This window comes from Protopterus annectens, chromosome 1.part0, assembly GCF_019279795.1.
Source record: "Protopterus annectens isolate FY-2018-M chromosome 1.part0, PAN1.0, whole genome shotgun sequence".
NCBI lineage: Eukaryota > Metazoa > Chordata > Ceratodontiformes > Protopteridae > Protopterus > Protopterus annectens.
In genome coordinates this window covers 1,533,843,662-1,533,859,044 of record NC_056725.1, presented here as the reverse complement: position 1 = coordinate 1,533,859,044, position 15,383 = coordinate 1,533,843,662, and the positions used below count along the sequence as shown (strand labels likewise).

The window sequence follows — 15,383 nt, the reverse complement described above, 5'->3', positions numbered from 1 at the left end:
GTTACATTTTCTTCAGTAAATCCTTCACTTCGTGGGTAATCCATAGCCTCCGTTTCTAATTCTTTAACATCTCCATTACTAATCCTCTTTTCTACTTCTCCTCTTTGTTTTCTTATTTTTTATAGTGTAAAATTTTCCATGTCCGGATGCCTTTGCCTGTATTTCTGTTCAAATATCTTTGGTGTTGCTCTTTTCATATTGATTAGTTTTGCTTTGTACTTTCATAAATATTGTACTATATTAAATCTGTTTTTCTTTCCCATGTCCATATTACTTCTTAAGATGTTCAGATGTCTCCTGCTCCTCCTGCTTCTCCTTACATTGGGGATTCATTGTTCCATCGTGCTGTGATAGAACCTGTGTTAGACTTTCTACACTAAATCCTTCACTTTACAAGTAGTATTGCATAACTTCAACTTCTATTTTTTAACTTCTGCTTTACTAATCTTCTGTTCTACATTCCCTATTTGGATCTCATTTTTTATTGTGAAATTTTCCATAGCCATATGCCTTTGCCTATATTTCTGTTCAAATTTCTTTCGGGCTGCTTTTTTGTGTTGATTAATTTGGCTTTCTCCTTTGCATAAATATTGCACCATATCAGATCTCACTTTCTTTTCCATGTCAATATTTCTTTTTATACCTTTACAAAGGTCTCTAGATTTTGTTCTTTATATTTTTGCACTCTCTCACTTGCTTCTTTTTCCAAATGGCCCAAGGTTTCTTGGTCTGTATAATGTTTTTCATAAATTTGTTGTATTAATGAACATAAATTTTTTATTTGAAGCTTCTGACAGTTTTTCTTGTGGAAGCATTTTTCTTTCCTTTAATTTCTCTCTCAATCTTTTGGTGTATCTTCTGTCTTGGAATTTTGGGCTTCTTGCACAATGGTAACAATACATAATTTCTTTCTTATCTTCAGTAGTCCACTGTCATCTTTATGGTTCATTTTTGGCTTAATAGTTTTTGTGATTTTTGTGTACTGCTATTTCCTTCTACAACAAGGGGGCCTTCCTCCCACTGGTCCTGGCCTAGCCCCATTGTAGAAATGTTTCTGTGTCTTGAGGATTGTACAGTCATTTTTTCCAGTCATGGCAGCAGTGCGCCTACCAGAATTTTGCACTTTTTTTATCCAGGGTCTTGTGCACCCAGCTGTCTTTTTTTATTTTTAATCTACTTCTGTCCATGATATATGCTATATAAAATACAGTCTGTATATCAGTGTCATCTTGGTGAGATTTTGTGAAAAACAGGGCCCACCTTGTGAAGGTACTTACCAAGACTTGAGGATGAATTAATTTCCAGCAATACTATTCTTCTTTGCTTGCAGCCTTATCATCTCTCCATTTGGACCCCTCTCTCCATTCGGACGTTTTTCCTGTGCTGTTAAGTTTCTGTCCTGGAAGACTACTTGTCTGACTTTATATAGCTATTTGACTACAGGAACAGATAGGACTGATGCTGCAGATATCATGATTGTTAAGCATAAGGACTTCCCTCACCTGTTAAAAACCACCATAAACCCACATAATGTAACACTGTAGTGGAAGACTGCAGTTCTTTGTTGTTTGAAAGAATTTCATAGCACTGAATGATCCCGGACTAGTTTCAGGGCAAAGAGTGGCATTTGAGGGGTAAATTCTTTCTCTTTATTCCTCTTCCTTTGATGTCTTTGCCACTTTTTTATTTATTTGTTAACCAGTCAGTCATCATCATCTTCAGCCCCCTTTTTCCCATTTTTCTACATGGGGTCAGGGTATCGTGTTAACTGTCGCCAACTCTCTCGATTTAGTGCCACACTCCTGCCATCTTCAACACTCATGCCTAACTGTCACAGATCTTCTTTTACACAATCCATCCACCTCTTTGCTGGCCATCCTCGCTTCCTCTTACCTTATTCCTGTCTGTCCCGAATCTTCCTCACCAGATTGTCTTCTGCTTTTCTACACATGTGCCCAAACCACTGTAATCTGTTCTCTTTGATCTTTTCTGCAATTGGAGCTACTTTGGCTTCTGAGCTTATGTCCTCATTTCTTTGTCTGTCCCACAGTGTGCATCCTGTCACCTTTCTCAGGCACTTCATTTCCATCACCTGTAGCTTCTTCAACTGTTCTGCCTTTACTGCCCAGGTTTCTGTACCATACAGTAGTCATGGTCACACCACTGTCTTATACACCTTACTTTTCAACTTCTTTGGCATTCTTCTGTCATAGACTACACCTGATACTCTATGCCAGTTGGCTGCAAGCCCTCTGATTCTAGCTTTGACCTCTTCATTTAGACTACCCTTCTCCTCAACTACTCCTCCCAGATACTTGAAGCTGTTTACCTGTTCCACTATCTTCCCTTCTATCTCTGTTCTCAGCTTCTTCTTATTTCCCCAATTTGCTGCCATTACCACCATCTTATCTGTGCTTAGTTTCATCCCATGTGCCTTCAGATTTGCATTCCATTCTCCTATCCTTTGCTGAGGTTCTAGCTCAGAGTCTGCCTGTACTGCCACATCGTCTGCATACAGCAGCTTTGATGATCTGTCCCCTCCAACCTGTTTGTTAATGTAGCCCATCACCAGTATGAACAGCAGTGGTCTCAGCGCTGAACCCTGATGTGTGATTTTTGGAATTCATAAATTCCAACGCCTTGGATCAACTTATCCACACACCCACCAGGAGTAGCAATATCCTAGACCTGGTCATTACCAACATGGGCAACTAGTGTTCCACACCAGAGGTCAATTCCTCGTTGGTCAGATCCGACCACAAGCTAATTACCCTAGGCATCCACATCCCGCCCCACCCCCCCATTAGGGAAACCACCGTAAAAAATTTCTCCAAAGCCAACTTTACGCTTCCTAAGACAGAAGTGGCAAACCTCACGACACCCATGCTGATGGACAATAGAGGTACGACTGCTGAATCCTTCACAAATGCACTTTATAAGCACTTACACAAGTGCATGGATCATGCAATCCATAACAGAACCAAGATGCTATCCTCCAAAAAAAGGAAGCCAATCTGGTGGTCCCCTGCCATAAACAAACTCTACAACAGAAGAACGAAACTTTTGCAAAAAAGAGAAAATCCCATAATTGGAGGAACTCCCTGGTCAGCCTCAGTATGAAGCTGAGATCCCTCATAAAATCCTCCAAAGCTAGTTACGAAAACAAAATCGCCACTGATTCTAAAGACAGCCACAAAGCATTCTATAGCTATGTCAAGAATCTCAATGGCAAAACTCAGATCTGCTCTGAGTTACAGCACAATGGTTCATAGATTAGTACTAAGCTTGCTGCCCTTGCGAGCCATATTAAGCCTAGCCAATTATCCCTTGTGAGACTCAAACCCTGCATCTTGTGTTTGTAAGGCAAACACCTTAACCATTAGGCCACCCTCCCAACCCAACAGGGGCACAGGAAAAACACTAAATATACAGAACCAACTGATATTGCCAACATCCTGGCAGATAGGTTCAGTGCTAACTTTACCCCCCTCTCATCCCCTAAAGGGCCCATCTCTATACCGGAAGAATGCAAAGTTCCTGTAATCATGGCTGCACAGGTAAAAAACACACTCTCCAGGCCAAGAACACAGCATCCATGGGACCTGACAACATCCCAGGCTGCGTTCTACACAAACTATAGAACGAACTGGCACCCCACCTAAGTACCATGTTCAATCATAGCCTCACCTCAGGCTTTGTGCTCACTGAATGATGCACAGCGACAGTTATTCCACTCCACAAAGGGGGAGCCACCACGGACCCTGGGAACTACTGCCCCATTAGCCTGAAGAGCCTGGTCTGCAAGGCTATGGACCGTATCATCATGGAACTTATAAACAATGACATTGGTAATCTCCAAACTCTGGACCCCACCCAGATCGGGTTTGTAAAAGGCAGATGATGTCTCCTAAACCTGATAGATTTCTTTGAAGCAGTCACCAAAGCCATAGATGAGGGTAAGGTGGTTCACACAGCCTATCTAGATCTCACCAAGGCTTTCGATACCATCCCCCACTCTGGAATTATAGATAAACTCACTAAACTAGGTATAAATCCCTATGTCACAAGATGGGTTGCCAAATGGCTCACTGACAGAACCCACACTGTGAAAGTAGCAGACTCCAAATCCAACTTCAGTCCAGTGACAAGTGGAGTACTACAGGGTTCAGTCCTGGGTCCTCTCCTGTTTGGTATCTACTTCTCTGAACTACAGGCTAACACAGAAGGTCTTTGGATAACGAAGTTCGTAGATGACTGCAAACTAGGAGGCATAATCAAAACTCCTAATAATGTAGACATCCTACAAAAGGGCCTCACTGAGACAGATGCCTGGTGTCAAAGCCATGGCCTCAAGCTCAATGCCAAAAGTGCATTGTCATCCCTTTTGGTAAAAACTCTGTACCCATGAACTACCACATAGGCAGTAGTCTACTTAATACCAAAAGTGTGATAAGAGACCTTGGGACACAGGTAAACAGTCGTCTCTCCTTTGATAATCAGTAGTAAATTTAAGAACTTTCTTTCAGTCACTAACACTTTTAAAGAAATAACATTCTCTGAAGTAAAAAATCAGATAATGCAAGTTAATATGATCATATATGACATGCAGCTAAATGATGAAATATCACTAGATTTATTTAATTACTTTTCCGTCCCATGCCCTAAAATCCCACAGATTTATGGGATTCTGAAAATTCATAAATCTTTGCAAGATCTGCCACTGAGACCCATTGTCTCAGGTAAGGGGTGGGTGACTGAACCCATCTCTAAATATCTACAAAAAGAACTAGCTAAAATTCTACCTAAATGCAATAGTATTATAAAAGATACAACTCATTTTTTGTGCAAATTGAATACATGGTATGGTACGGCCACAAATAATTACATTCTTGTAACACTTGATGTGGAATCATTATTTACGGTTATTCCCATTGATTATGGTGTGGAAGCAGTAAGAAGATTGTTATTGATGGATTCCACTATGCAACCATGTGAAATTGAAAAAATATGCTTACTTCTAGATTTAGTGTTAACCAAGAATGTTTTTATTTTTGATGATATTCCTTATAAACAACTAACAGGTGTGGCCATGGGGACCTCAGTGGCTAACACGTTTGCGAATCTAGTCTTATATTATTGGGAAAAGAATTATGTACTAAGTGATAGTAATGTATATAACAAGTATGTGAAATGCTATACTAGATTTGTGGACGATTGTTTTTTCATCTGGGAAGGAACGGAGGAAGAATTACTACTATATGTTTCATATTTAAATAATACGACAAATTTTTTAAGATTCAAAATGAATTATTCCACACACAGTATGGTATTCTTGGATGTTAAACTTTACAAAAGAAACAATAGAGTGGAAACAATGGTTCATAAAAAAGAAATTCATACAACAAGATATTTGAGAAGAACTAGTATGCATCCACCACACATATTTAAAGGAATAGTTAAATCACAGATGATTAGGGTAAGTAGACTAACAACTGAAAATGAGCAATATGAAATTGAAATAGTAAAAATGAAGGATGAACTCATAAAGAATGGTTATTCAGAACTTCTTGTAAATAAAATTATAGAAGAAGTAAACCATGGCAGGGAAAATATATATAGACCTGTATTTAGTGGCACCTTATTAGAAATGCAACAAGCACCTAAAACACAAAGGGTAATGCAAGACAATAAAATTAGATATGTCATGACGTATAATGGTTATACGTATCAAGTAAGTAAGATCATTGAGAAGAACTGGGATGATTGGTTCTAAACCTAGCTTTGCATTTAGAAATCATCAATCGCTAAAAAATATGTTATGCTACAAAGACTTTACGAAAGAAAGGAAGCCACCACAGGGTAGGTTAGGCACCCATAAATGTCATAATTGTACTTGTTGCATAGACATATTGGAATCAAATCAATATTTTATACACCCCATTACAAATATAAAATATGAATTTCATTCTATAGCAACATGTAATACAAGCAGACTGGTCTATCTTGCTACTTGTACGTACTGTTGTGCGTTCTATATAGGGAAGACCGTAAGAAGGCTTAAAGACCGTATTATAGAGCACAAATCAGAAATAAATAGGAAAGTACAAACTAATGCCTTATATAAGCATATAATGGAATTTGAAACACATACATTTAAATTTAGAGTTATAGACACTGTTGAGTTAGGAACAAGAGGGGGTGATGCAAATAATCCTATTGAGTTAAAGGAGTTGAACTGGATAATTAGACTACAAGCAGATGTAACCCCAGGTCTCAACAGTGCTATTAGTATAAAGCCGGTGTTAGTCCAAAGACAGTTAGAAATTTCATAATTTTATAGATAAGGTATTATAAAATGAAATAACAATATTTTATATTGGGAATTTTTATTAAGTAGCTGTGAAATGTTTTTGTATTTGCTTTAATATTATATTATATATGTTTTTTTTAAATTATGTGATGATTTTGTTGATTGGTAAATTTTAATGGCTGGTTCTGATCATGTGATTTTAAAGAGTCCTCTATATAAACTGGTATTAAATGTAATTATGTATGCTGATGAAGGGTTGTGTGCCCGAAAGCTTCATTAAAATAGACGTTCTTGGTGATTACCTTGTTTTCTTTGGCTTATATAAATAGTTTCTTTGTGCCCCTTACTAAGTCACTTTCCAGAAGTTGGTACAGTGCCTCTGATGCCCTATTCTTTGCTATTGCAACTTCTTTCTTAGCTTCTTTGTTAGCCAACCAGTAGTCCTTCCTAGCCTTATCAGTCTTTTCTGTCTCCCACTTCTTCCTGCACTCCTTTTTTCTTTTGATGACTTCCTGGACTTCTGCATTCCACCAACAGCTTTCCTTATGTACCTTATTTCCATACCTGGCTTGGCCACATATCTTTTCTGTTAACCAGTCAAGCCGACTGGATACTGACATCCCTTCTCTGGGGCAAGTTGAGAGTATTGTTTGGTTAAGTGATTTGCTCAGAGTTACACAGCAGGCAAATGAAGGTTGAGGCTGCAGAAGTATCAAACTGTGGTCTACAGGAAGCAACTTGATAACAGCTCATAGCCATAATCAGCTGTGCTAACTACAGGTTGTCCCTGTGTGGTAATTTTTACATCTTGTTAAATCTTTCTACTTTTCTGTCTGACCTTTGACTTGTGCAGGCTTTTCTCTTTTAGCAGTTATTTATGTATTTATCTTTGTTGACCAGGAATGTCCAAATGGTATAGATACCCTCTTTCAGGAGAGGCCTGGGGATAAAATATTCACATACATAGGCAATATAACATATATTTGCATTTCATTTCTATTGGTAGGTACCCATGTGGGGAAAAATCACCCCTGCAGGCAAACACTTGAAAGTTTTCATTATGTTTATGTACTTCTCCTGAAACCCAGGAGTGCTGTGACTGTAAGGAGTTGAAGAAAACTGTGAAATAATGTGGACAATAGAAGCTACACCAAGGACTCCATTCCCCCTTTTCCAAATCTTCTCAGTCTTAATGTGCCAAGCCTATACAGAAGTAAAGTGAGGATCAGCCAGTTCTGGTGGCACACCAGGATAATGCCCTGAGTATGACCTAGGCAACCCAGATTCATTTGGTGGCTGAGACACCAGTTGAAGCTGGCAGGGGGTGGGAAAGAAATGGCAAGGTGTTTACCTGCCTCTCTTTCCCAGTGGGAGGGATAAAGGTGTATGTGTGGTCAAAGCGTAATGTTGGGTCAAGCTCTGGCAGAGGCCAGAAGGCATGAAAAAAACTAATGCTGTATTGGGTAATGGGTGGCTTTTGATGAATGGCATTCTCGCTTTTGGGCCCAGAAGGGGCTAATCTCTGTGACTACTCCTGTTTGCAAACCCAGTCTCCAGCATGGATGCCAACATGCAAGGGACAGGGCCAACATTGTAAGTAATTCAAGCTGTTTTAAAGAGCAGTGGTGTCTCTTGGGTCCATTCCACACCTTTGACACTTCCATACTAGTGTTGGGAGCATCGGGGGGGGGGGGGTTGTGGCTAGCAATCCATGTTTTAATGGGATACACAGCTTCTGAATAGGGTCCCTGTTCAAATATGTGGATTGTGTGGGGCAAAGAATCAGGGAGAATCTGCACTGTTACAACAGATAACTTATGCATAGTTAAAAAAGAGAATTGAGGATCTTTCAAACTTGTGCCACATGCATGCTTCTCAACAACTGTGATGTTACAAGAAAAAAAGTAACACAAATTAATGAAGCATAAAAAGGATGCCAAAACCAAGCTTCCTACACTCATTGTGACTGAACCCCTTTTCCACCCTGTCCAAGCTACGGAGGCTTCTTAGGATAGAATTGAGCGCATGCTTCTACCAGAGCCCAGTTTTACCCTAGCTTAGTTGTTCACCCTGCAGCCCTGTATACTTAGATTCCAGTGACAACTGATAACAACTGATTGATGATACACATTAATAAATAGGGAGTCCAGTCATTCACCAGGTGCCAAACTCCACTTTCAGTTACACCAAATACCTGTGTAACAGAATTCAGTTTAGCTAACTGCCATCACTGATCCCACTGATGTTTGCCTGTTTGGTGCCAGCCCCCCCTCTCAGCACTGGCCAGAGTTGATTAGACAGGTGTCTGGCCCCATGCAACTATAACTGCTACTGCTACCTGTGTTTCTTCACTAGCAATATCTTTCTCTTTTGTGCAAGTAATAGCTTCCTTGCCACAATACTTTTGAAAGATACCAGTAACACAGCCTTGTCCTGCAATACAAACTTCACTCTTCCCCACTGCAGTGCAATGGCTGTTTCTTGACAAGCGAAAGCTGTTTGCCTCAGCGAACTCATTCTCTCTGTCCTTTGAGGTTTTTAATACTGCAGTCATTTTCTCATCTGCCATCACCTACACTTCATGAATAATTTATAAAAATGGCCTCATTCACTTCCATACCAGAATCTGCAGCAAATAAAAGGATAAGAGAAACCTTGCAAAAAAAGAGACAGACACTTTCAGAAGATTCTATTTTGTCTATCTGTGTGATCTAACTGTTGGGACTGGTGCCACTTGTCAGATCCACTGTGGTCATTTGCCATTACTCTCCTCTCAAGTACCTAAACTTGGCCCTTCCTTAATACTATGCACTCTATCTAGCCTCCATATCTTGAACAAGGGCACCCCCCTTCACTGCCTGAAGATCCCATATATGGAGGGGCTTTGAAACTCATGCAGAAAAGAGAAATATAGCCAAATGACATTCTCCTACCCCCCAAAGAAAACTCCAGAACGCTTGCAGGACAGCAGAGCAATCCTCCTGAGTGCCCCCACCCTTGATGAGCACTTTACAAGAATATCCTTTTACAGTGGTCCCTTTTCTGATGACTGTTGACCAGGTATTCCATCTATGTAAAGTGTGTTTGCAGTGGGCAGAGACTCCCAAGCCTAACATGAAGTGACCTACTCTTCAGTCACCAATTATTCAACCTGTGGGAGTAATGGGGTCTAGATAGACAGAGAAGATTAATATTGCCATTGTGTACACAATCCGTGACAGCATTAAAGTATAGGGTACTAATGGACTTCATCAAGATCTTCTGTTTAAGGTGCAGCACTGCACAGAAGGTATGATTGATAGTGAATTCAAACACGGACTTAAGATCTATGCTTCCAGTGTCTCCACCATTAGTAGCTTGATGGTCAAACTGGCATGTGGTATAACTGATGGGTCTGCAGGTCATCAGAGTCTGGCATAGTCATATGCCAACCCACCTGGCTGCACCTCACCCTTCTGCTGAACATGTTAAAACATCCTATATATACTCAATCTTTAAAAGACCATTGCTGTTTGGCCTGGAAGTAGTTGCTTTTCTAATAGATCCATGAAGGAAAATGGAAAGAGGAAAATGGACACAAAGTTTTATTGCTATGGGTATGAAATTTGAGTCTCCACCAGAGAGTCAGCAGAGATGATGGTTTCTCCAAAACCCACAGCTTCAGCAGCAAGACTTTCTTGCATCTCAACATTTTTCCCTTCCTAGATCCAACAAGGGTAGTAGCCTAGAGGCTGAAGTCCTTGACATTTTTTGTGAGGCCATGGGCAACCCCACTGTGGCCAACAACTACCCTACCTCACACCATGACTACCCTCGAAAAAAAATGGTTGGGGAGAGATACTTCCTTCATGCACAGGTTTGGCTAAATATTACTAGTGATGTTTCTGTAAGGAACGTGCAAGCCAAAGGCTATCATGACAATTTATGGTTCTCCTCCCTCTGCCCCCCCTCTGTCTTTTCAGCTGTCCTAACATGACAAAAAGCTGCACCAAGGGAGGAGATACAGATCCTGGTCAAGAAAAGAGTTGCCAAGAATTCCTACTAGATTAGCACGGGCATGGATTATTTTGCAAATTTATTTACTTACTTAACTTACATTTGTTATTTGGGATAGTCCAAAGAAGTTCATTATCTTTTTACCAGAGTCTCTGGGAGAAAAGGTCCAATGGACAATGGGATTTTTAGTTCCAGAGAAAACATAGGAGCTAAAGCTCATATTGGATTTGAACTGGCTGAATGCCTTCATACCAGAAGATCCATTTTATATGATTAGTCTTCAGTTTCTCCTCCTTGTGTTATCCAGAAAAGACTGAATATATGCTGTATAAATTTCACCTGGGTTTCTATTTTAGTTATTTCTATTTTAATTATGTCGCCAGAACTGTTTTTAATAGCAAAAATACAATTCCTTTAATCTAAATTATTGGATTTACTTTTTTGAATATCCTTTTTTTATTCTTTGATTTGCCTCTACTTCAGCATGGACTCTGATATTGTTAGCACAGTTGCCATTCCTGCAGTTACTTCCTTGGATAACCATGACACCGAAGAGCAGCTTATCCTGATGCTTGAATTACTTTTATTACCATGCTTGTCTTACAGTATGGATCTGGCTGCCTGTTCACCTACAATGTACTTTTATAACTGTACTTCCTGGGTTCTTGTTCATACCAGAGTCCTTATGCAGCTAAATAGACATTACCACGGGAGAGCACATGGTGAAATATCATAGGCTGTTCACCTGGAATGCTCCATTAGCATGTAAGGCCGAGGAAACATCCCACCACAAGGATCCTACAGGCTACATGGGATCACTGGATGAGCATGTCTTTGAATCAGGAAGGGCCACCACCAACACCAGCACCAATAGCAAATCATGTTAGGGCATACCTCTGCTGGTGGCCTTTTCTGAATCCAATTCTATGTTTAATAGCATGCATCTCCTTTTCCATCTTTTCCTTGCCAGTCTGGTGCTGTTAGACAACTGTATGTCAGTCCAGTGTTATACACTGCCTTTGCCTTTCTTTCATTCATTTTGGACAAAACAGTAGGACTGCTTGACATAATATCTAACAATCTCTCAAAAAAGAGCAGTTTTTAGTTCCTTTGATATCTTTCCACCCTATACTCTTCATCTTGTGTACAATAGAAAGAACTGTGAAAGAGCGGTATTGCTGCAATCATGGTAAATGTCCACTTGTGAAAGTAAACTAATATGCATGTATACATACTTGATGTATACATATATGTGAGTGTGTAGATGTCTGTATGTATATGTATATATATATATATGATGTATGTATACATATATATATATATATATATATATATATATATATATATATATATATATGTGTGTGTGTGTGTGACGCACACACGCACAAGTACACGCACATTGATTTTTTTTCCCTTTTGACCACAGATTGCATAATACTGTTTGCCAGCCCTTGGTCTCATTTTAGTAGTGATAGTACATAAAGTGAACAGTGAATATAAAGGTCAGTTATATAATATAAACCTATTTTAAGAAGTAATAAGTACAATCTGTGAGTAGCTGGTTTCCTAGATTGATTTTTTTTTTTTTTTGCAGTCCAGACATGCCTGAAAATGAAGCAACATTTGCAATAACTCCAGGAGGAATTGGAGATGCCAAGGAGTAAAGCAAACTGTGTTGTCTTTGTTGGAAAAACTAGATATTAAAAAGCAAAACCATAGTGTTTGATGATCTATCTGCTCATTAAGATAAACTTAAAATTCATGGTCTGTATTTTGCAAAATATACAGTGACTAAGTTTTACTATTTGTAAAAATAGTATATAGCACAGTTGCATTTTAATAATTACACCTTAAATAATATGGAACACCAAGTGTATTACATTAAAAGTTAGAGAATATTTTAAACAAAATTTTAATTGGGATGGCTGTCATTAATTTATTGTTGCATTATTATTTCATAGATATTGATAAATACTTTTAGGAATATTTACAGTGTTTGCTTTGCAGTTTTCATGTCTATATTTTTTAAATATCTTTATTAAAGCACGATTGCAATGATGCAGGTGAACATACATTACTAGAAAAGAAAACAAACCCTAGTGATAGCTTTCATTGTTTTCATTCAGTATATATATGTGCTTCATTTTAGTAATTGTAATTCACTCCAGTATTACATAAATTATTCAATTCCTGACATCCTTTAAACTTCAGTCCCCCTCGTGAACATTATTCTGCATGTATTGCTCCCTCAGATGCCATTTATTTCTGTGTAATTTGCTCCTTCCCTTTTTTAAAGATCCCACCTCCCGTTCTTGTAGCTCCTTTGCAATATTCAGCACTTCAGCAAGTTAGAGACTGTCTTCCCTGTCAGGGATTAATATCAGAGTACAGGCAAAGAGAAAGGGATAGGGGAATGCTAAGTGAAAGACCCACTCTGGCAGAGTTTTTAGTTGAGTCCAGAATAGAAGCTGCTGTTAAAAACGAATAATTAATAGGGCATATAAAATACTGCATGATAATTATAAGAATAAATTGGAGGAAATTAAAAAAGATTCAGAAAAAATACTGGAAAATAAATTTGCAAAGAACCAATAGAAGGGCATCTGTGTGGTTCAAAAAGTTCAGAAGGTCTAGGATTTTAGCTTGGAAGTGATTGCACAAGTATTTAATATCTCAAGCAGACTTCAGAGAAATTTTTTTCAGGTAAACATCAAATGCTGGGGGTGTGATGGGAGATAGAAAGAGTGAAGTAATTGAGAACATGGTTTTTGTAATGTAATGAATTGGCAGATTTTTAAAATTTCACACTGAGTACTTTGTCAGATATGTTCGGAGAGCAAATGCTTCTAAGTAAGGTAATGGTTCTTTTGAGCTGGGACACAGGGTCTGAATTGTCTAGAAGTACTTAGACCTTGCTAAGTTTATTACTCTCGGCTGCCAAAAAGCTACTAGAAAATATATGAGAAATTGTTGATTTTTTTCATAATCTGTTAAATTTTAAACTTTACCATTCATGAGCCCATGAGATCCCAGAGTATTACGATAAAGATAGAAGTACCCCCAAAAACCATTTTACCAAGTTTCAGCTGTCACAAGCTGGGTACTTTGCTAATACCTTGCTAGACAATCACTACAAAGTGCTATCCCAATCCAACATTAGTTGTCTGTATGTATCACTTATGTTTTTTTTCTGTCGAGAATAGTGTCATGTCATTCATTCAGCTTGTGTAAAAAGTCTGTTTTATAATGACAAAGCTGCCTTTTGAACTCAGTGGGATATTTGACTAACTCCAGAGTACAACAGCCTCAGAGTTAGCTTGTATAAGTAGGGGGCTTTTTTCGGGGGGGGGGGCTTGCCTTGCAATTAAAAAGGAACATTTTTCTTGTGTCCTTGTGCTTTGGGAGGCGTTTAACCATTTTTTTGCCTTTTTTTTCTTTTGGATGAATGACATTTATGATGTGTAGCCCAGAGAAAATCTCTGCTAGGCTGCTTCATTTTACATGGGAACTGTATCGAAGTGGCATAACATTGTTCCCAATGCATGTTTTCTGAATATGGTTATTTCCTTCTATTTGATGAAAACAGCCAACATTTGTTCGTATTAGTTTCTCATCTTTCAGCCATCACTGACATCTTAACCTCCCTTTGAATATGTTTTGGCTGCTACATATTGTGTTAGCATCAGTCTGGAGTGCTACAGCTTAGTTTTCTGTATTATTTCCAGTTCCTTAATCTGCTGATAAGTTGCTTAGCAGACTAGATGCTTAATATTGGATCACTGTTACAGTAGCCTAAGCTGTATGGGTTATATCCTGCCAAGGATATAACCTCTGGCCAGCTTTCAAAGCTTCAGAGCACCTTCCTTGTGCTCTAGCTGTTGAGGCTAGAGCAGAGCCTCATAAACCAAGCAGTTTGGGTGCCAAAAGCTTCAGAACTTTCTTGCCGTCAAAATGCACTCCATGTGTGGGCTTTATTCAACGTACGAGCAGAGAAGTATCCTGCTTGGGGAAAACCTTCCACATTTTCATTTCATGAGGCAAATTGTGTTTTTCTTGTGAAGTTAGTGATGTTATGCTAGGAAAAATAAGTTCTATGGACTATCTTGATTTTTAAGGGAAATTTTTACCTGTGAATGATTGTGTGAAAAATATGTTAAAATCTGACACAGTGTTGGCCATTTTCATCTGGTTCAACCTTTGGAACATGGATCTGACTCAGATCCGCCCTCTGCAAATTCAAACCTTTGAATCCAGGGCTCAGACTCCTCTACTCATAATTCCCCAGTCACTTGTCAAATTACCTCAAATATTTTTTTGCTGCTTTGTTATTTTCCTCTTCTATAGTTAGATAGATAGACACATAGCTATGAAAAAAAACTTTGAGTAGCTTACTTATGTAGCTATTGTGCTTATTATAATCACTGTAGTTCTTTAAAGTTTGATAGGTATTTTTACTCATTGCATTTTTCAAGCTAAGTGAATATTTGCAAGTTTAATTTAGGCTTCTAAAAATGTCTGATAAAAGTTTAAACAAATGTGGAAAGTATGGCCACAAAATCCTTCCACAGGACCCCCACTCAATGTGCATTTATTGTTTGGAGTGGTACACTTGGAAACTGAATGTGAAGCTTGTGCTTCTTTTAGCCATAAAGGTCTTCAGGGAAGAGACAAGCTTATTCTAAAGCAACTTCTTCCATCCATTTCAGGGTCCTCAGTGGTTTCTCCTGCTTCCTCAACACTGAAGAAGAAAGAAAAAGATATGGAAACTCCCAAGTTGAAGGAGCCTATTAAAGATAATACTCCTGAGAAGGGCATTGAAAAAGCTAAAAAACAGTCCCCAGATCCACAGCCTCAGTGGGTCTGGCACCAAAAATGCTGAAGCCCTCACATCCAAAGCCTCAGATCCATTCTCCATCTTCATCCAGGCTCTTCACTCTAGATCCAATTATTCTGCGGCTGCATTCCCTTGTGTGACAATATGAACAAGTGCCAGCATAGCTCACTGGAGTTTTGTAAAGAATTATATGTCCTTTAAGTATCAAACTGATTTATATACAAGATGCTTGTGTTACAAATG

The 15,383-nt window shown here is 38.8% G+C and overlaps 1 protein-coding gene across 1 annotated transcript in view; it reads left to right on the top strand.

Moving 5' to 3' along the window:
- DMC1 (DNA meiotic recombinase 1) overlaps window positions 1–12,322 on the top strand; it is a 1,571,258-nt gene extending 1,558,936 nt beyond the window's left edge. Inside the window, exon 13 of the mRNA XM_044067943.1 lies at window positions 11,901–12,322. Within this exon, the coding sequence (XP_043923878.1) occupies window positions 11,901–11,970 (70 nt within the window). The 3' untranslated portion in view covers window positions 11,971–12,322. The remainder of the gene's footprint in view (window positions 1–11,900) is intronic.
- Window positions 12,323–15,383: the final 3,061 nt, after the last annotated feature.